This window comes from Bubalus bubalis, chromosome 13 (genome assembly GCF_019923935.1).
Source record: "Bubalus bubalis isolate 160015118507 breed Murrah chromosome 13, NDDB_SH_1, whole genome shotgun sequence".
NCBI lineage: Eukaryota > Metazoa > Chordata > Mammalia > Artiodactyla > Bovidae > Bubalus > Bubalus bubalis.
Window position 1 is genome coordinate 18,726,691 of NC_059169.1, and position 21,402 is coordinate 18,748,092.

The window sequence follows — 21,402 nt, forward strand, 5'->3', positions numbered from 1 at the left end:
GGCTAAATACTCAGAACAAGAATGGCCTGACTGAACAAATTTGTGACAGTTCCAAAAGAAGGATTACCAGCTTCCCTGGGCTTCTAAGGCCATTCTTAGAACCCCTACAGTTACTCTCCTTCTCTTGCTCTTTGGTCCACAATTCCTCAATTGTCTCACTAGTTTTATCTCTTAGAGAACTGAGACAATCAAGCTGCAGATGGTCTTTACCCAGGACTGTGGGAAACTGGGACTCTAGCTTGGTAAGAATCGGTTTCATTTTGGTTGAATCAGAAAAAAATCTGCTCCTCTAACCCAACATATGACAACACCCATGTTCAGCAGGAAGTGGTATCAGAAGACCAACCTTTGCCCCTTCAGAGCCCCTCAGGAATGAGGAGCAGTAAAAAGGAAAGGCTCTTGTCCCAGAATTATATCCCTGCCCCTTTCTCAAGTGGAAACCAACTGCTCTTAACTGAGTTTCAGACTCAAGCATAAAAGGAAAGAGAAAAGTAAGAACTGATTAGAACTAGCCAGGACCCAAATGGTAGAAGACCTAACCTCCAGTAGACATAGAGCATCATTATGCATTCACTGTAATATATTAGCCTGCTAAATGACACACCCACCAGGACCACTACAGTTGACAGTGGCTAGCTGCTGTCTATGGGATCGCACAGAGTCGGACACGACTGAAGCGACTTAGCAGCAGCAGCAGCAGCAGCAACAGCTGCCATCTATGGGATCGCACAGTCAGACCAAAAAACAAAACAAAACAAAAAAAATGACAACAAAGTAAAGAGCTCATACAAGGACTAAAAAGGAGTGTTGTCTTAATTTCAAGTCCAAATCACACCCCGTTCTTGCATAAGCCTTGAATATTCCTCCCTCTCTTAACCTGATTCCCTTCCATTTGCTTCAACCCTCCTGTATTTACAGCGCCTCAGCCCAAATTGGGCTGAGACGGTTGACTTGCAAACTAAGTCTCTATTTCCCATTCTTTGGTCACTGAGTAAAGCTTGTGCTCTACCAGTTTCACCATCAGTTTACTTATTGGTTGTGGGAATCTGAGTGGAGAAAGAACCTCCCCAGTCATGATAAGGGGCCTCAGCCTGGGCTAGGACCCTGGCACAAGTCCAGGCAACCGATTCTGTGACAAGCACAGCAGTTACATACACAAGACACATACATTCCAGAGCCAGACTGCCTGGCTTGAGATCCCATTCCACCACTTAATATCTGTGTGATGGTAGGAAACTCACTCAACCTCTATGCTTCAGTGTCTTCAAGTGTGAAATAAGAGGCTACTTCCTCTCCAGCAGGAAAACTGGAAATGGGTGCCAACCAAAATCAAAGTCTCCACCTTCCATTTCTATGCACATACATTTTCTTTTTTTTTCAAATTTTATTTTTAAACTTTACAATATTGTATTGGTTCTCCCAAATATCAAAATGAATCCACCACAGGTATACATGTGTTCCCCATCCTGAACCCTCCTCCCTCCCCATACCATCCCTCTGGGTCGTCCCAATGCACCAGCCCCAAGCATCCAGTATAGTGCATCGAACCTGGACTGGCGACTCATTTCATACATGATATTATACATGTTGCAATGTCATTCTCCCAAATCTTCCCATCCTCTCCCTCTCCCACAGAGTCCATAAGACTGTTCTATACATCAGTGTCTCTTTTGCTGTCTCGTATACAGGGTTATTGTTACCATCTTTCTAAATTCCATATATATGCATTAGTATACTGTATTGGTGTTTTTCTTTCTGGCTTACTTCACTCTGTATAATAGGCTCCAGTTTCATCCACCTCATTAGAACTGATTCAAATGCATTCTTTTTAATGGCTGAGTAATACTCCATTGTGTATATGTACCACAGCTTTCTTATCCATTCATCTGCTGATGGACATTTAGGTTGCTTCCATGTCCTGGCTATTATAAAGAGTGCTGCTATGAACACTGGGGTACATGTATCTCTTTCCCTTCTGGTTTCCTCAGTGTGTATGCCCAGCGGTGGGATTGCTGGATCATAAGGCAGTTCTATTTCTAGTTTTTTAAGGAATCTCCACACTGTTTTCCATAGTGGCTGTACTAGTTTGCATTCCCACCAACAATGTAAGAGTGTTTCCTTTTCTCCACACCCTCTCCAGCATTTATTGCTTGTAGAGTTTTGGATCGCATCCATTCTGACTGGTGTGAAATGGTACCTCAAAGTGGTTTTGATTTGCATTTCTCTGATAATGACTGATGTTGAGCATCTTTTCATGTGTTTGTTAGCCATCTGGCACATACATTTTCAAAATCAACAAGCAGAATGTGCTTTGAGAGTTTCTTGCCCTACCTGAAGTTAAGGATACATTTGTCTATTTTGCTATTATTTATGGTAACCGCACACTGATTCCTTCTTCTAGGACCCTCTTTCCTTAAGGGCCATCAAATAGCCAAGATATGTAGCCACATAATCTGAATATACCACCCTCAAAACAAGAATAGGAGCTGCCATCGTCCTGGAGATCCCCTATGCTATCGCATAAAAGAAGTATCAGAATTTGTGGAAAAGATGAATGGGTTAGGGTCGAGAAACACAAGACCTAATAATCACACAAGTGTGATTAAAGTCCAAAGGTTCAGTCCTGCCTTTCTGTAGTCCCAGCTATTAGATGAAGACTTCATTTAAGAGCTTCAGCTCTCTGCAGCATTTTTCATCAGTGTGTTTCCTCCCAGCTCAAGGACCATAGGACTCCTGGGCAGGAGCACCTGCATCAAAACCATGCACTGCTTCTCTGAGCTAGAGATCTGGATAAGACTCTAGGACTTATCCAGATCTCTGGATAAGTAGTTTCTGGACCATAGGACTCCTGGGCAGGAGCACCTACATCAAGACCATGCACTGCTTCTCTGAGCTAGAGATCTGGATAAGACCCCACAGATTTCAGGGACCCCATCCCCAGGGTTTGGTCCTCAAAGGTGGAAGTGGAGATATTTGCAATAGGGGAAGGGGCTGTGGTCAAATAGACACTCTGCTCCTGGCTGTGTGTTCCAGGAAAAAGCAAAAGTTGTTCCAGAATGGTGCTCCCATTCATTTCATAAAAAAACAATTGTGTTTTGTACGCATGTGAATTTGGCCCAAATAGGTACCAGGACAAACAGTCGACCACACAGGGAGGGAGTCAGGGAGAAAAAGAAAGACATGGTCACAGACAGGGGGAGAGAGGGAGTCCAGGGCAGCTGGAAATCAGATCTTCACCTAAGGAACATGGGGCAGGGTGGGGACATTATTGGGAGATGGCAAAGGGGCAGTGTACTGATTAGATAAAGTTGTTCATAAGCTGCTTGCTTGGGGAGAAAGTTGCAGCTTCTTTCAGAACTGACAGTGAATTGCTGAGTGGTTCTGAGGCAGCTGGATAAGGTGGACACTAGGTCCCTGGGTCCTCCTCCCACTCCTACTGCCACCAGTCCTGAGCGCACCCTCTCCTTGTCCCTTGGTCCCCAACAGAAGCCAGCAGTGTCAGGCATGTACCCGTGGCAGATTGTCACAGCTCAGATGGGGCACTTACCAGACAAACAGACGAGAGCAGAAGTTCGCCTTCTGCAGCGGGTTGGTCTTCACCTCCGGGGACACGGGCAGCATCTTGCTGGCCAAGGCGGACACAGACCGGGGTCGCCCTGCTCAGGAGGTGGTGGGGCTCCTGCTGCTCCTGGAGGTGCCGGCAGGGATTCTGGAGACTGGCTGCCCCACAGGTCCATTGGGCCAGAGCCTGAGAACACCTGCTTCTGAGAGTGGAGTGCCCTTTGTGTGCCAGGTCCCACCTCCCAAGACTTAGAAGCCTCCAGGATCCACCTTTCAGGCACTCGCTGTGTGCAGCTGCTGCCATAGGCCTAGTATGGATGCAGCATGCCACATGTGGGGCTGCAGGGCCAAGAGACACCCAGGCAGACACTTCCAGAAGCCCCACGCAGGTAGGAGGAAAAGCTACCAGCTCTTTGATAAAGGCAGGCAGGCAGGCTGACAGCAGGGCACAACCAGCCCGGCTCCCAGGAGAGCCCCTGGCTGCAGACTCTGGAGAAGTTCCTGCTCTGAGTCCAGGCACTCACCCAGAAGGTGGAGACAGGAGGCTCAGGCCCTGCGCATCTCTGCTGCTCAGTGGCTGCCCATGCGCTGCAGAGGAAACCCTGAGAAAGCTGGCAGAAGGAGATAGCAGCCCACCCTCTGGGCACGCTGCCCTCATCAGGATCAAACAGGGCGCTGTGGGAAGGTCTCCAACTGGAATGGAGCAGGACCCTGTGGGGCCTTCCTGGAATAGATCCCACCCCATGCCCTCTGCCTGTCTCTTGTTTGTAGAAAAGCTTCACCCAGGCCTCCTCTGAGTCACAAAACACTGGCTCAAGGATGACTGGAAGAATGTGAAGATGTAATAACAAAAAAACTTCAACAATAGATTAGCCATATAGCAGTCACAGAATCTTTATAACAGGATCTGGTGCACATTCCTGAGTTGTCTCACAGATGCTAAAAAGTCCACCAGGTGGAAGAAGTTAACTGCATGATGACAAGGATAAAGTGGAACCTAAGGATTTATGATGATAACCCCTGTTACATCACCTTGCTCCTCAACATCAAGCAGAATAGTGCATGAGCTAATCAAATACGCTGGACTCTCTCCCTCGGCTTGCCTTTAAAAATCCTCCCCCGAAATCCACTGAGGAGTTCCAGCCTTCTGAGCATGAACATCCTGTACTGCTTGCTTGATCCTTGCACTGAACCTTTCTTTGCTCAGAACTCCCAACGTTTCAGTTTGTTTCGCCTCAATGTACAATGGGCACAAGACGTTTGTTTGGCCAATACAAACCAGGCAGCAAACATTTGATGAAGGCTAACAACAGGGTTTAGCACAGATTATGGTTATAGAGCTGCAGGACTTAGAGAAATGAAACAGAAGATTGGAAAACTTCAAATGATTTCTAAAGATGAATTCATGCAGTCATTGGAGACCTCCACAACATGTGAGATGTCTTGCATCTCACAGGTTACGTTTCGGGGGGACTCCTGTGAGTTTTTTGCTGCCCTCCTACAAGGGGAATTTGGGACAGAGAGATTGCCTTATATCTTTCATCATGAGCTCAGGGCCTGCCTAGCAGAGTAACAGTGGCATGTGTTATAGAATACCGGTTATGTGCATTTGTGGGGAACTTACTTCATTTTTAACTCAAACAGTGCCCTATTCAAGGAGATGCTATCTCTATTTTACAGATGAGAAAAATGAGGCTCAAAGACAGCACTTCTCCAGGGTCTTCAAATCAGTAAATGATAAATCTTGATTTGGATTCAAGTCCAAGGCCAGCATGACTGACTCACTGGTGGATGGTCAGTGTGTGAAAAATGCCAAGAATATGCCATCTGAATGAATCAATGACTATAGGACTGAGAACAAAATCTTGGGACCTCACTCATAAGTGGTAAGTTATTTGTGTAGATGTCTTACCAGCTCAGCCAGTTTTCTTCCCTTTCATTCTAAATGAAGAAAGATCAAGTCTGTGGGGCTTATAACAAGATCACCTCATTATTCTTTGATAATTTCCCATGTACTATAGCTAAAATGGTGTTATTAATAATGTCTTTTAGCTTCAGTTATCAGAGAAGGCAATGGCACCCCACTCCAGTACTCTTGCCTGGAAAATCCCATGGACAGAGGAGCTTGGTGTGCTGCAGTCCATGGGGTCACTAAGAGTCGGACACGACTGAGTGATTTCTCTTTCACTTTTCACTTTCATGCATTGGATAAGGAAACAGCAACCCACTCCAGTGTTCTTGCCTGGAGAATCCCAGGGACGGGGGGAGCCTGGTGGGCTGCCATCTATGGGGTCGCAGAGAGTCGGACACGACTGAAGCGACTTAGCAGCAGCAGCAGCTTCAGTTATGCAAGATGAATATGTCCTGCAGAACTAGGGCATGGCAATGTGGCTACAGTTGACAGTGCTGTACTGTGTCCTTTTCATTTGCTGAGAGAGTAGAGCTTGGGGGTTCTCAACATATAAGAGAGAAAAAAATCTAAATGATTAAGATGTGAAGTGAAAGATATATTGACTGGCTTGGTATGATGAGCATTTCACAGTGTATATGTATGTCAAGTCATGAAGTTGTACATCTAAATATATAAAATTTTTGATTGTCAATTAGACCTCAATAGAGCTGGAAGAGAAATCAATTTTAAAGAAATAATGTATTAAAACATTTTTATAACTCAAACATGTAACAATGGAAATGTGTTGATTATTTTCTATTGATGGGCATGATGGTGGTTTATTATACTACTTTCTTGATATTTTGTGCATGTTTGAAATTTTCTATTGTAAAAAGGAATACAGAGCTGAAAATTGTCAGTTTTCAATTACCAGTCTTCCTGGTGTTAACTCTTTCTCAGATAATGCAATCTAAATAATCACTCCTCACCTAATTTCCAGTTGTCTTTGAAATTCTCTACATTTTTTTATCCCTATAAATGTTCAGCTACTAGTTCTACTTCAAAGATGAAGAAACTGCTTGCTGAAGTTGGGAGTCTGGTAACTTCCCTTTTCCCAGTTCCCCAGGCTGTTCTCTTCAGTTCCAACTATCTCAGGACCATAGTTGTCATCTCCAAACTGTCAAATAGACTCAGTCCCTTCAGCTTTTGCTGTATTTTTTTAAACTAAGAGTTTTTTGAAACTTCTTAGCATTCTTTTCTGAACATAAACTAATATGATGTTTAGAAGAAATATTGAAATCCAGTGTTAAATTGTTCAGAGAAGAGTGGCTCTAGAGCCAGGGGACCAGATCCTTCACTCATCCTCCTTCCTACAGGGTTACTGTGAGCCTCAGGATTTGTGAAAGCATTTTCTAAAAACTAAAACCTAAAACAAACATACAAATAAAACTTTGTTTTGAACAGATGTTCGGTGAATGCCTTTCAGGTGCAGGAACACTAGGCCAGACACAGAGCTTACAAACAGGGGAGATGTCATAAGACCTCTATCTGCACTTGTTTACTGATCTGAAATGGCTCAATACTACAACTAAATGAGCAATAACAAGTGATGGAGAGGATGCAGAGAAACTGGAATCCTCATATACTGCTGGTTGGAATATAAAATGGTACAACCACAAACTTACCACATAACCCAGCAATTCTTCTCATAGTTATCTATCCAAGATAATTGAAAACATATGTGCACTTGAAAACTTAGTTACAAATGTTATAACACCATTATTTATAAAAAGATAAAGGTTTTAAGGTTGGAAGGGAGCAAGTGTACACCACCTTATGAATGGGTAAATGAAATCTGGAATTATATGCAATAGGATATTATTTGTCAATATAGATACACTGATGTATGCCACAAAGCAGATGAACATTGAATATATTATGCGAGTTAATGAAGGCAGCCATTGACTCTAGCGAGGAGGACAAAGCAATATCTAAGGAGAGATTCAATCTTCTTGGACTTGATGATTCATTTCCAAACAAACCTCTGGGATACATGGTGGAAATCTGTATCTGTGCAAACTATAAATTATTATATGGTCTACAGAAGGGGTCCTCAACCACTGGTCTGTGGCCTGTTAGTAACCAGGCCACATAGTAAGAGGTGAGTGATGGGCAAGGGAGAGAAGCTTGATCAGTATTTACAGCCACTCCACTCATCACTCGCATTACCACCTGAGCTCCACCTCCTGTCAGATTAGCAGCATCATTAGATTCTCACAGAAGCATAAACCTTATTGTGAACTGCCCATGTAAGGAATCTTGGTTGCACACTCCTTATGAGAATCCAATGCCTGATGATCTGAGGTGGAGCTGAAGGGATGATGCTAGCACTAGGGAGAACCTGCAAACACAGATTATCACAAGCAGAGAGGTTGACGGCACAGAGACCAAAATAAGTCAATTGCTTGCAGACTCATATCAAAACTCTATCAGTGAAACTGCTAAGAGTTGATAAGGGTGTCCTTAGAAAATAATATACCTAAAAAGATGAAAACCCCGCTTTCATTAGGCTCACAATCTAGAAAAGGAATAGGTAAAAAGAAAATTGCAGCAAAAAAAAATACAAATAATATAACATATATTCATTCTCACCTATTAAATTAGCAACTTAAAAACCAGAATAGCCCACGCTAATGAAAGTGTGATAGGCACTGTAATCTACTATTGGTAAACTCTAATTAGAAAAGCCTTTTCAGAACATAATCTGACAATATCTATTAAGAGCTTTAAAAATGTTCATCTTCTTTGATTCAATAGGAGTTTTACTTACAAGATGATGAAGGAAAAAAGTCATTTATAGAAAACTATTTATGCACAATTTTATTTATATACAAATGTTTCTCAGGGCAGTGGTTATTATTAAATTGTAATAGGATTTAGAAATATCCTAACTTCTAAGTTTAGCAATAGCAACATGATTGAACAAATTATGAATTATTTTTAAACAAGTACTTTTGAACATCTATCATACATCTACCCTTCAAAGCACTGGGAATCAACAACCTACAAGATATGTAAGGTTTATCTTCTCATGGTGTTTACATTGAAGTAGTGGGAGATAGATGGTAAAAAAGTAAATGTATGAACAAGATACTATCAGGTTTGATGAGGAATATGAAGAACAGGAAGTGAGAGTGGCTGGAGATGGCTGGCAAGCCCTGATTTAAACTGGGTGGTCACGAAGGCTGCTCAGAGGACAAACTTAGCCAGAACCAGGGAGTCAGTCTTCTGCAAACCTGGGATCAAAAAAAAAAAAAAAGTAAAAACAAAAGATTAAAAAAAACCCCATGGTATTGGATAAGATAACTTAGGTAAGTGTAGATTTAAAAAAAGAAAAAAGGAAAGGGAGACCTGCTTTTGCATCTGTCAGAGGAGGCAAACTGCTACCCCCGAGACTGGGGAGGCCCACAGGTGAACAGAGGAAGTTGAGGGAACCACCATGGGAACCCACGCTTGGGGAGAAATCCAGAGCCATAACCAACAGCCTGCTGGAGGCTCAGTGTGAACAATCTGAGGGTAAAAACTCCAGGAGGACCCAGTCAAGAGGGGACTCACAATACTTTGAGATTTACCTCCAGGAGCTTCATCAAGATCCTACAGGAAATACCAGGAAAAATCCCTTCAGCCTTCCTGCTGGGAGTGGAGGGATGGGGAGGAGCCAATTTGAAATAGACCAGAACACTCAGTCCTCTTAAGAAGGCCTGCCCTAAAGGAAAACTAGTACTAGTGTCTAACCCTGTAGGGTATAAACTGAGCCCAACTGACCCGGGAGAAGGGAAATACCCAGCTCCAGCCATTCTGTCCGACATAAGAGAAGGGGTGGGGGAGAGAAAAATGAGAAACACTTGTGAGGTTCACAGTCCAGAGGCAGAGGCTCACTGAGGGGCTGAGACCTAATCATGGGATCTGCCTGCCCTCACACCTCACCTCCTCATTACTAAAGCCTTCTTATAGCAGTGCCTTTAATCCAGGACACCATGTCTTCATTTCAATAAAAAGTTACAAAGGCATACCAAAAAGCTAAAAATAAGAAAAACATATTTTTAAAGAGACAAAGCATGCATCAGAACTAGACATGGCAGTGATGTTGGAATTATCAGACCAGGAATTTAAAAGCAACTATGGCTTCCCTCAGAGAAGGCAATGGCAACCCACTCCAGTACTCTTGCCTGGCAAATCCCATGGACAGAGGAGCCTGGTAGGCTAGGAGCCAGACATGATTGAGTGACTTCACTTTCACTTTTCACTTTTATGCATTGGAAAAGGAAATGGCAACCCAATTCCATGTTCTTGCCTGGAGAATCCCAGGGACGGGGGAGCCTGGTGGGCTGCCATCTCTGAGGTCGCACAGAGTCGGACACAATTGAAGCGACTTAGCAGCAGCAGCAGCATGGCTTCCCTGGTGGCTCAGTGGTAAAGAATCTGCCTGCCAAAGCAGGAGACCTAGGTTTGATCCCTGAGTCAGGAAGATCCCCTGGAGAAGAAAATGGCAAGCCACTCCTGCATTCTTCCCTGGGAAATCCTATAGACAGAGGAGCTTGGGGGGCTACAGTCCTTGGGGCCATGAAAGAGTCGAACTATGGAGAGACTAAATGACAATAACATGACTAATATGCCAAAGGCTCTAATGGGTAAAGTATACAGCATTTAAAAACAGATGGGCGATAGAAGCAGAAAGATGGAGATTCTAAGAAAGAACCAAGAGGAAATGCTAGAGAGATAAAGCAGTGTAACAGAAATGAAGGGGGGGGAAAAAAAAAAAAAAAAAAACCTACAACTAGGCTTATTATTTTCAAATTAAAGAAAAACATTTTGGCTATAGAGGAATAAAGAAAAGAATTATATCCAATTCTCCTCAGAAACCAAACAAACATGGAAGAGAGTAGAGAGAAAAAATTTTAAGTGTTGAGAGAAAAAACCACCAACTTAGAATTCTGTAATTTGTGAAATGATTGTTCAAAAGTGAAGGAAAAATGAATACTTCTTCTGACAGACAAAAACTGGGAAAGGAGTACAACAAGGCTGTATATTGTTATCCTGTTTATTTAACTTATATACACAGACTACATCATGCAAAATGCCAGACTGGATAAAGCACAAACTGGAATAAAGAAATATCAATAACCTCAGATATACAGTTGAAGCCTGGTGTACTGCAGTCCATGGGGTTGCAAAGAGTTGGACACAACTGAGTAACTGAACTGAACTGATGCAGATGATACCAGTCTAGTGGCACAAAGCAAAGAGGAACTAAAGAGTCTCTTGATGAGGGTGAAAGACAAGAGTGAAAAATCTGGCTTGAAACTCAACATTAAAAGAGCTAAGATCATGTTACCTGGTCTCATAACTTTATGGCAAATAGATGGGGAAAAAGTGGAAGCAGTGATTGATTTTTTCTTGGGTTCCAAAATCACTGTGGATGGTGACTGCGGCCATAGTATTAAAAGACACTTGCTATTTGCAAGGAAAGCTATGGCAAACTTAATAAAATCTAAAGAGAAGATGTAGAAATTCTGGAGATGGATTTACAACAATGTGAATATAATTAATGCCACAGAGCAGTGCATTTAAGAAATGGTTAAAAAGGTTCGTTTTACATTATGTATACTTTACTGTGTAGGGGAGAGGAAAATTCCTCTTTCTTTTATACTTCTAGGTTCTCTGGATGGAGCCTTGGAAATTCAAATGAGTTAAGACAGATGAACAAGAGAAATACAGTTTATTAACCTGTGCAGCATGCACACTTATGGAAAGATCTTCTATCATTTACAGATTGCTATTGTTGTACTTGGACAGTTTTGCAAAAGTGCTTCATCTTCAAGAAGATTCATAGAAAAGAGTTTTGATAAAGACAGGTTTCTGATAAAATTCAGACCATGCTGGTCAACTTTGTAAGAAATTTTATAAATCTAGCAGAAAACCTGATGGCTTCATAAAACTGTTAACAAAAAGGATTAGTTACTGAGTGAACTGGTGAATATGATTATGATTTTTCTAGTTTTTGTCTAAAATATTACCAGTTTAAGTTTCCAGATATAATGAAACCCTTCCCTTTAAGATAATTATGACTTAAAACAATTTGGAAAATTAGACCTTTGTAAGTAAAACTAAAATACGTATTTTCTTTCTATCTGATCCCTCCAAAAATTGGAAACTCTTAGGGTCCCAGCAGATGTATCATATAAATAAGGAAGGCCACCTCCTAACAGGGACAACTCTTCCACCTCCAGTTGATAATTATATTCCCTGAACAAAGTTTCTCATCTGTAAAGTGGGTACTGAAAAGTAGCATCAATTTCACGGAGTTATTGTTGATGTGAAACTGCTTACTGCAGTTCCTAGCACAGAATAGATGTTCAATAAGTGGAAACTGTTACAGCAAGATATTTTACCAGAATATTAAATTGACAGTCCCTTGCTATGGTGTGAATGTTTGTGTAAAAGGAATGAAAATGGAATTCTTGAGGTTATAGCTTAAAGGATACTGGGGCTGGTATAAAGAGCACAATTGGCAAGAAAACAGCCAACCAAGATTTTCTCCACAAAGAGATATCAAAACCCAAGTCAGAGGCGAACAAAGGTCTGGGAATGAGAGGCAGAGAGCTGGAGAGGCATGTCCCCAGTGATCACCATCCCCAAAGTAAGAGGGATACATACAGGATATGATAGAAACCTCTTCAAGTATGGCTCATGCCTTACCTCCTGCTAGAAGCCAGCAGAGTTATCAGCTTTGTAGAGGACACTCCCATGCCATAAACTTGTGTTACGAGTGAAGTAGAAAACCCTGATTTCCCACTTAGGGTCTGGAAAATTCAGAAAGCACGAGGCAGCAGGATTATGGAATCTGGAGCCAGGATGAGAGAATGCCATAGAGGGCGATGAAACATATGCCGTCAAGTCAGGGACCAGATGAGAACCAGTTACATCCTTCCTTTAAAATCCCATGAAGCGAAGTGAAAGTCACTCAGCAGTGTGTAACTGTTTGTGACCCCATGGACTATACAGTCCATAAAATTCTCTAGGCCAGAATATTGGAGTGGGTAGTCTTTCCATTTTACAGGGGATCTTCCCAACCCAGGGATCGAACCTAAGGCCTCCCACATTGCAGGTGGATTCTTTACCAGCTGAGCCACCAGGGAAGCCCAAGAATATTGGAGTGGGTAGCCTATCCCTTTTCCAGAGGATCTTCCCGACCTAGGAATTGAACTGGGGTCTCTTGCATTGTAGCTGGATTCTTTACCAACTGAGCTATCAGGGAAGCCCTAAAATCCCATAGCAAAAGATTTTTAAAACAAAACAATTTAAAAAGTAAAATCTGCTTAGAAAGAAGAAACCAGACTTTGCTAGAGTTTAAGAGACACTAGGAAAATAAATAAGAATTCTTAAATATAGGTCAACTACTTTATAATCAGGTTAGATATATAATCTCTATCCTTCATTCTCCAGGTTACCAGTGGTGCAGAAAAGGAAATATCGTGTCCTGGGAGCCCTGAGACCACCTGCCCAGTGAGGGTCCTTGGCTTCTGCAGGAAAGAATACAAGAGCGAGCTGAAGTAGAGTGAAAATGGACTGATTCAGGGAGGTACACAGTCCACAGACAGAATGTGGACTTTTTCAGAAGGCAAGAGTGCCCCCAAAGTATGGGGTTGTGAGTTTTTATGGGTTGGGTAATTTCATAGGATAGCAAGTGGGAGGAATATTCTTGCTATTCTGAGGAAGGGACGGGGAGTGTCAGGAACTGGGCCACTGAACACCTTTTGGCCTTTTACGGTCAGCCTTGGAACTATCATGGAGCCTGTCATGGTGTGAAGGGAATGATTTTTAGTGTAATGAACAAGGTGTAATGAGTTAGAGGTCAGTGACCAGATCATGCTCAACACCATCAATTGTAGCTGGTTTGAGCCAGTTTTTGTGGGATCCTGTTTTTCTTAATATCTATGCTCCTGTCCTCATTCTGTTAAACATTGTGCCCCCTCCTTCCTGTCTCACAAACATAGACACAGTTTCCATAGTGATGAGGCCATCTTGGACCCTTACTCAGGAGTCCACACCTGGTTCTCTTGCACCCTGATGCCTAGACCCTTCCCTTTGCTGTTTAAACAATATCCAGTTGTCTTCCTCAAATGAAGGACACTAATTTCAGGAGCAACATTAAACCCCTGCCAAGAGGGATTTACTTTGTGGGTAAAAAAAACAACAACAACAAAACAAACAAAATTGATTATTTCTTCGGGCTTAGGGAAGAAATTTGTCTCTTTCTCCTCATTGGATTGTCACCACAGGTAACAAAGGAAACAGTCATTAAAGGTAAGGTGGTGCCCTTAATATTCCAGGAGGCCAGGTGCTGATGAAGCAGTCACTAGCAAAGCCACCAACAATTCCCTGGAGTAAAAGTAGAATCGGGAGTTTCCCAGGTGGCTCAGTGGTAAAGCACCTGCCTACCAATGCCGGAGGAGACACAGGAGATGCAGGTTTGATGCCTGGTTGGGAAGATCGCTTGGAGAAAGAAATGGCAACCCACTCCAGTATTCTTGCCCAGGAAATCGAATGGACAGAGGAGCATGGTGGGCTACAGTCTACGGGGTCACAAAAGAGTTGGACACGACTGAGCAACTAAACAACAGAAAGTAGAATCTGGATCATAAAATAAAAATCTAACCTTTTTTCTTTCCCTTTGTGCTGAGTTGACTTTCACTTGCTCACAGGTCACCTCCTGCAGAGGCCTCACATCCCTGGCCCTTCAGAGAAGATTCCTTGGGGAGAAACGGCTCCAGTGACACCTCAGCTCAGAGCCCTGTGCAGAGACGCTGCTCCCAGTGCTGTGATTCAAGATGGCGGTCAGGGGGCGGTGGGCAGAGGCGATGCACCTGGTACTGAGAACTGGGCACGTAGCTACACAGCTGAGCCTGGACTCGAGAGAACTCCGCCCCTCTCCACTCACATGAACCACAAGCAGCAGCCCTGTAGAGGGCATTTAGGGGAGAGCATGTGCTCCAGAGCACGTTCTATTGGAACAAGCCACACCTGGCAAAGGACCCTTGTTGGGGTCTGACATGGGAGGGTGGGAACAGAACAGGAAGAAATCCAACCCCCTTCTGCTCAATAATAAGAGTGTGATTCTCCTAGAGACCTAGGTAAGGGAGAAGCCACAGACTAGTTACAAAAATCATTACTTAGTATCATAGTAGTTTGTATCATTCCCTTTAAAAGTTGTTTATTCTTGGAAACCTGTGCCTCTCCTCCTGATAGAAGCCAGCTGCTGTTAAGTCACTTCAGTTGCGTCTGACTCTGTGCGACCCCATAGATGGCAGCCCACCAGGCTCTGCTGTCCCTGGGATTCTCCAGGTGATAACACTGGAGTGGGTTGCCATTTCCCTCTCCAGTGCATGAAAGTGAAAAGTGAAAGTGAAGTCACTCAGTCATATCTGACTCTTTGCGACCCCTTGGACTGAAGCCTACCAGGCTCCTCAGTCCATGGGATTTTCCAGGCAAGAGTACTGGAATGGGTTGCCATTGCCTTCTCCAGATGAGGCTTATATACCTTCCTGTTCTATCAGGCCAAAGACTTAAAGAACCAGACTCTCGGGAGCCTCTCACAGTGGGATTCTTGAGGGAAATCCATTGTCTGGGAGACCCAGGTTTACACTAGACCCAGAAACCAAGAGCATCTTCTCCTTCAGATGCCCCCACCCTTCCTGACCTGATCCCCAAGAAATGCCCCATCATGCTAAACTGAAGATTTAAACTCAAGATTTGCTGAGTGGCCAGGGAATGGAGCCTGACTCAAGTGATGAGACATTCATGGGGATGGGGTTTTCCCATGAGGATGGGTCTCTTGCAGGAGGCAGGTAGAGATTCATGTGAACAGAATGGAAGGGGACCCTCAGTAAAAATCCAGGTTCAAGAGGGATGGTGTTGCCCTGGGGAGTTCCCTCAAAAGAAAGAAAGAAAGTGTAGTCGCTCAGTTGTTTCTGACTCTTTGAGACCCATAAACTGTAGCCCGCCAGGCTCCTCTGTCTGTGGAAATCTCTAGGCAGGAGTACTGGGGTGGATTGCCATTCCCTTTTCCAGGGGTTCTTCCCAACTTGGGGATTGAACCTGGGTCTTCCATATTGCAGGCAGATTCTTTACTATCTGAGCCCCAAAGGAAGCCTAGTCTCAATTCTCTAAGTGATTTCCCCTTTATAATATGGGAAAAGACAAATTGTGAAAAACTTTAGCTCTTTCCCTGCTTACTGACCCTTTTAAATATATTCTGTTTCTTGAGTTAGCTAAGTGAGACCATCCCTGCCCAGTGCAGGGCTGCAGTTCCATGGAGGCTGAAGGGACAAGAAGGTGAGATGGGAAGGGGAACAGTCTCCCCACCTCCACTCACTGACCTACTGCGGAGAAAGTGTCATCCTGTGAAATGGACCATGACTCAGAAACTCAGGTCCTGAGAGCAGTCCTGTGAAGGGGACAGAGCAGGAGGTGAGGGGGAAATTCCTCACAGTAGTAGGGAGCTCTCCATATTGCACAGTCAGGAACACCAGGGAGAATGAATCTGCTGTCTGTCACTACATCAGCCACCTCAGACATCAGTGGACTTAAAACAGTGGTCACGTTTTCATTACTCAATACAGTTATGAGGCTGATGAGGCAGAGTTGTTGCTGGCCTCCTGGGCTCACTCACAGGCCTGCCCACAGCCGAGGACCCCGTTGGCACTGGGTTTCCAGACAAGCCTCACTTCCACTCCGGCCTGAGCTGGGATGGCCAGAGGACCTGGGGTGGCCTGGTTTCTCTCCCCATGTGGCCTCTCATCTCAGGCTTTAGAACAGCTTGGTGGTCAGGGAGGGAGTCTGTGATGGAATCACCTTCAAGCTGAGGTCTCCTAAAGGATTAGAAGGCAGCAATGAGCAGGGAAAAGGGGGAGGGGCTGGTAGAAGAGCAGAAATTGACTTTTAAGAGAGAATAGCAAGACCCTGTGAGGGAGGAGAAAGTATGACACTTTCTAGAAAAACAGGAATAAAGTTAGCTTTGTTACTGCAAGTAATATAAGAAAAGAGGAGAGGTGAGTGTCAGGTCATGCAAGTTCAAGGAGCTAAGGAGGTTTTTCTTTGTTTGTTTTTAATCTTCACTTTCACTTTCATGCATTGGAGAGGGAAATGGCAACCCATTCCAGTGTTCTTGCCTGGAGAGTCCCGGGGACGGGGGAGCCTGGTGGGCTGCCGTCTATGGGGTCGCACAGAGTCAGACATGACTGAAGTGACTTAGCAGAATCTTCCTACTAAGAGTGGGAAACGGTTGAAAAGTTTTAAGCAATGAGGTGACATGATCTGATGTTCTCTTTAAAGAAACAGCATGATTATGCATTTCAGGTTTTACAGGAGGATGAGAGCAGGCTTTCTCAACCTTAGCACTGTAGACATTTGGACCAGACAAGTCTTTGTTGGTGAGGGGACCTGTACATTGCATGGTGTGTTGCAGAGTCCCTGACCTCTATCCACTGGATGCAGTAGTCACCTCCTCCCTCAGTCATGACAACCAAAAATGTGTCCAGACATTGTTGGTGAGGTATCTTCAGGGAAGCCAGTTCCTGGTTGAGAACCACTAGGCTGGAGTGAATGCAGGGTTTCCTCTGTCTTCTGGGAGAGAAATACTTATCACCTGGCTTGAGTGGTGGAGGTGGAGCTGAGATGAGCAGACGGGACTGCAGAGACGGGGAGATGAACTCAGCAATACTTAGGTAGACAGACCCGTCATAATGATCCAGTTGTCAATCCTCTCTCTGCTTCCCTCCTTCAACATTTCACCTGCTCTGAAGAAAGACTCTGGTCTTGTGTTGGGGATGGATACTCCTGATTGGGTGGCAAAAGGATAGTATGTGGAATGTAAAGTTCTCTTTCACCCTGTTGTAGTTTGTTGGTGCAACATTCATATAGTGTTGAAGTCTGATCAAGGAATTGATTTCTCACATAGGGTCAAAGTTTGATCAAGGAACTGATGGAAAATCAGCAAGGCAGGTCAAAAAACCCCAAAAGTTAAAGAACAACAACAACAAAAGGGACTTCCCTGGTGGTCCAGTGGTTAATAAGACTATATGCTCCTGATACAGGAGGTACAGGTTTAATCTTATTTTCCCTAGTCAGAGAACAAAGACCCCCTTGCCACACAGTGTGACATTAAAAAAAAAAAAAAAAAAAAAAAAAAGGAAAGAATGCAGGTTAGTCCCAGGATTGTTTGTTTACTTGTTTTATTTTTGGTTGTGCTGGTCTTTCGGTCTTTTGCTTTCATGTGGCTTTCTCTAGTTGAGGAGAGCAGGGGCTACTCTGCATTGTGATGTGTTAGCTTCTCATTGCAGTGACTTCCCTTGTTATGTAGCACAGGCTCTAGGTATGTGGGCTTCAGTAGTTGCAGCATGGGCATTCAGCAGTTGCAGCACACAGGCTTGGATGTCTCACAGCATGTGGAATCTTCCCAGACCAGGGATCGAACCTATGTCCCCTGCATTGGCAGACGGATTCTTATTCACTGTGCCACCAGGGAATTCCTCCCAGGCTTATTTTTGAATGAGGGAAGTCTAAAGGTCTGGAGAGAAAACTGAGATGTGAGGGCAATGGAGAGAGGGCTCTGGAATGAACTTGCATGAGGCACTGGTAGCAAACCTTACAACATCTGTCTGCAGAGGCAACCATGTTCTTTTTAAATATAGTTGTGCCCTCATTCCCTTGATTTTTCATGTTCGTATTCAGTCACTTAGTCATCTCCAGCTCTTTGCGACTTTATGAACTGGAGCACACCAGACTCCTCTGTCCTCCAGTCTCTCCTGGAGTTTGCTCAAATTCATGTCCATTTAGTTGGTGAAGCTATTTAACCATCTCATCTTCTACCACCCCCTTTTCCTTTTGCCTTCATTCTTTCCCAGCATCAGGGTCTTTTCCAATGAGATGGCTCTTTGCATTAGGTGGCCAAAGTATTGAAGTTTCAGCAACAATCCTTCCAGTGAATATTCAGGATTGATTTCCTTTAGGATTGACTGGTTTGATATCCTTGCTATTCAAGAGACTCTCAAGAGTCTTCTCCAGACCACAATTCAAAATCATCAGTTCTTTGGCCCTCAGCCTTCTTCATGCTCCAACTCTCACATGGATACACGACTACGGGAAAAACCAGAACTTTGACTATATGGACCTTTGTCGGCAATGTAATGTCTGCTTTTTAATACACTCTCTAGCTTTGTGATACCTTTTCTACCAAGGAGCAAGCATCATTTAATTTCATAACTGCAGTCACTGTCTGCATTGATTTTGGAGCCCAAGAAAATAAAATGTTACTGCTTTCACTTTTTCATTTTTTATTTGCCATCAAGTGATGGAATCATATACCATAATCTTAGTTTTCTTTCATGTTGAGTTGCAGGCCAGTTTTTTCACTCTCCTCTTTCAACCTCATCATGAAGTTATTTATTTTCTCTTCACTTACTGCCATTAGAGTGGTATCATCCACATATCTTGATTCCAACTTGTAATTCATCCAGCCAGACATTTTGCATGATGTACTCTGCATAGAAGATAAATACTTCTACTTGATATACTCCTTTCCCAATTTTGAACCAATTAGTTGTTCCACATATGGCTCTAACTGTTGCTTCTTGACTCACATACAGGTTTCTTTTTACATAATGAATAATAATTCTCTCTCCTGTGCCTGCCTATTAAGGAAGTATCATGAGGAATGGTGAGTTCCCAACCCTAAAACACTGGGAATTCATCTGATCAAAGACCCTGTCCTTAGTTCTTATTTGTTCATATCCTATCATGGCAAGTAGGTGTTTACACTTTTTATTATAGAAATTTTCAAACATATCTAAAGGTAGAATAGCACAGTGAACTTCCATGTTACTCACATGTTGTCCATCTCATTTCATTAATTCTCGTCTTTTGCAGTACTGCCACCAGTATTTAGCACAACTCCCAGATACATATTTCACCCACTGATACTTGAGTACACATTTCTAAGAGCTAAACACTTTAAAAACACCCCAGACCCTCCTGCTTTTTCCATACTCCCAGTTCTCCCCTTGTCCTCCTGAGTGAAGTCACTCAACTATCAAGGGATAAGCTTTTAAACAACAAAGGAGATGGCTTTAAGAAAGATTTCAGCTCTGAGATAGAACTCTGGGAAGCCTTGAAGTCAGGGGGCTAGGGATGGAGACACAACAAGCCTTCTCTTACCCTCAGCCCCACTCTTCTGGGGAAAGTGAGTGAAGAGTTCTCAGAGGTTGAAGGATAGGACTCAGTGATAACCAGTCCTTCCTACCCTGGGAGTGGATGAGAGATTTGGACACTGCAAAATGTGTGACGTCCCTATTTAAGCAGCTTGTTTGGGGGTGCAGAGTAGCAACCATTTATACAAAGAGACACAACATGTGTTTCCCTCAAGTTGAGTTTCCATTCACAGCCTTGATCTCAGAGCCTCAGCATATCAGAGAACCAGCCAGAGTGAGCCCTCAGGAAACACCTCCATGGCACATTCATCCAGGGAGCCTCTTTCACACACACAGGACAGGCTTTCTGTAAATCACTGCAACTGGCTGTTGGCCGAGCTCTTCCTGAACTTCCCAGTTCTTTTCTGCCTTCTCTCTCCAACTGTCTTCTATTTAAATCATGCAGGTGTTCTTGCTGCTGCTGCTGCTAAGACACTTGAGTCGTGTCCGACTCTGTGCGACCCCATAGATGGCAGCCCACCAGGCTCCCCTGTCCCTGGGATTCTCCAGGTGATAACACTGGAGTGGGTTGCCATTTCCTCCTCCAATGCATGGAAGTGAAAAGTGAAAGCAAAGTCGCTCAGTCGTGTCCGACTTGTAGTGACCCTATGGACTGCATCCCACCAGGCTCCTCCGTCCATGGGATTTTCCAGGCAAGAGTACTGGAGTGGGGTGCCATTGCCTTCTCCAGCAGGTGTTCTTACCCTCCCCCCAAACACCTGGAGCTCATTAGCCACTAAGTCCTAAGTTCAAGGGGAAAAGAGAAGCAAGTGAACACATTTGAGACTTTAAAAATTGTTCACCTACCACCTGGGTGCTTTCAAAGTTAGCCACCAAATACTGAGCCCACCTGTACCCAGGTTCCCAGAAAGGTGCTGGGGTCCCTGGAGGAGACACAGCTGCAGCTCTTCCAGGCTGAAGGAGGAAGGAGAGGAGAAAGGATCTGTTAGGTAGGTAGAATAGGGAAAAGGAGTCCAAAATGGCTGTGGCTAAAAGACAAGGAGGGGAAAGCCCGTGAAAATAAAACAAAGGAAGGTCAAAGGAAGGTCCGAGGACCAGAGCGAAGACTTCAGGTAGAACAAACAGCACTCCTGGCTAAGCCCAATTTACATAGGGCAGGCCCAGGTGGAGGAAAAAACATATAAAAGGAGGAGCCAAAGTGCTCTCCCTCTCTCTCTCTCTCCCTCTCTCTCCCTCTCTCTCCCTCTCTCTCCCTCTCTCTCCCTCTCTCTCCCTCTCTCTCTCTCTCTCTCTCTCCCTCTCCCTCTCCCTCTCCCTCTCCCTCTCCCTCTCCCTCTCCCTCTCCCTCTCCCTCTCCCTCTCCCTCTCCCTCTCCCTCTCCCTCTCCCTCCCTCTCTCTCCCTCTCTCTCCCGCGTGCGTGTGCTCTTTCTCTCCCTCTCACTCTCTCTCTTTCCCTCTCCTGCGCGCTCCTCCACTCTCTTCTCTTCAAGTTTTTGGGTTGGCGTGCCCTCACGCTTCGAGGATGGATTCTCCTGCTATCTTCTAAATAAAATATAGCTGTAACACTGATTTGCCTAAGAGCTATAACATGGTTTGTCCAAGACCCGAGAGCTGTGACGCGCCAAGGGCTTTAATGTCCGTTGCTCCAAATCTTTATTGTGACGAGCCAAAGAACTGAGGAA

The 21,402-nt window shown here is 44.1% G+C and overlaps 2 protein-coding genes and 1 long non-coding RNA gene across 3 annotated transcripts in view; all 3 read right to left on the minus strand.

Moving 5' to 3' along the window:
- LOC123464837 (ATP-binding cassette sub-family C member 4-like) overlaps positions 1-3,645 on the minus strand; it is a 152,740-nt gene extending 149,095 nt beyond the window's left edge. The window contains 1 exon segment of the mRNA XM_045162479.1: positions 3,548-3,645. Coding sequence (XP_045018414.1) covers positions 3,548-3,621 — 74 coding nt within the window. The 5' untranslated portion in view covers positions 3,622-3,645.
- Positions 1-21,402, minus strand: part of LOC123464538 (ATP-binding cassette sub-family C member 4-like) — a gene marked incomplete at its 5' end in the record, with an annotated part of 335,503 nt that overhangs the window by 155,275 nt on the left and 158,826 nt on the right.
- On the minus strand, positions 8,316-14,793 carry LOC123464833. Its single transcript, XR_006639865.1, has 2 exons — positions 14,172-14,793; positions 8,316-8,748 (listed from the first exon to the last, which is right to left on the minus strand). It is a non-coding gene; the product is annotated as an uncharacterized LOC123464833 (long non-coding RNA).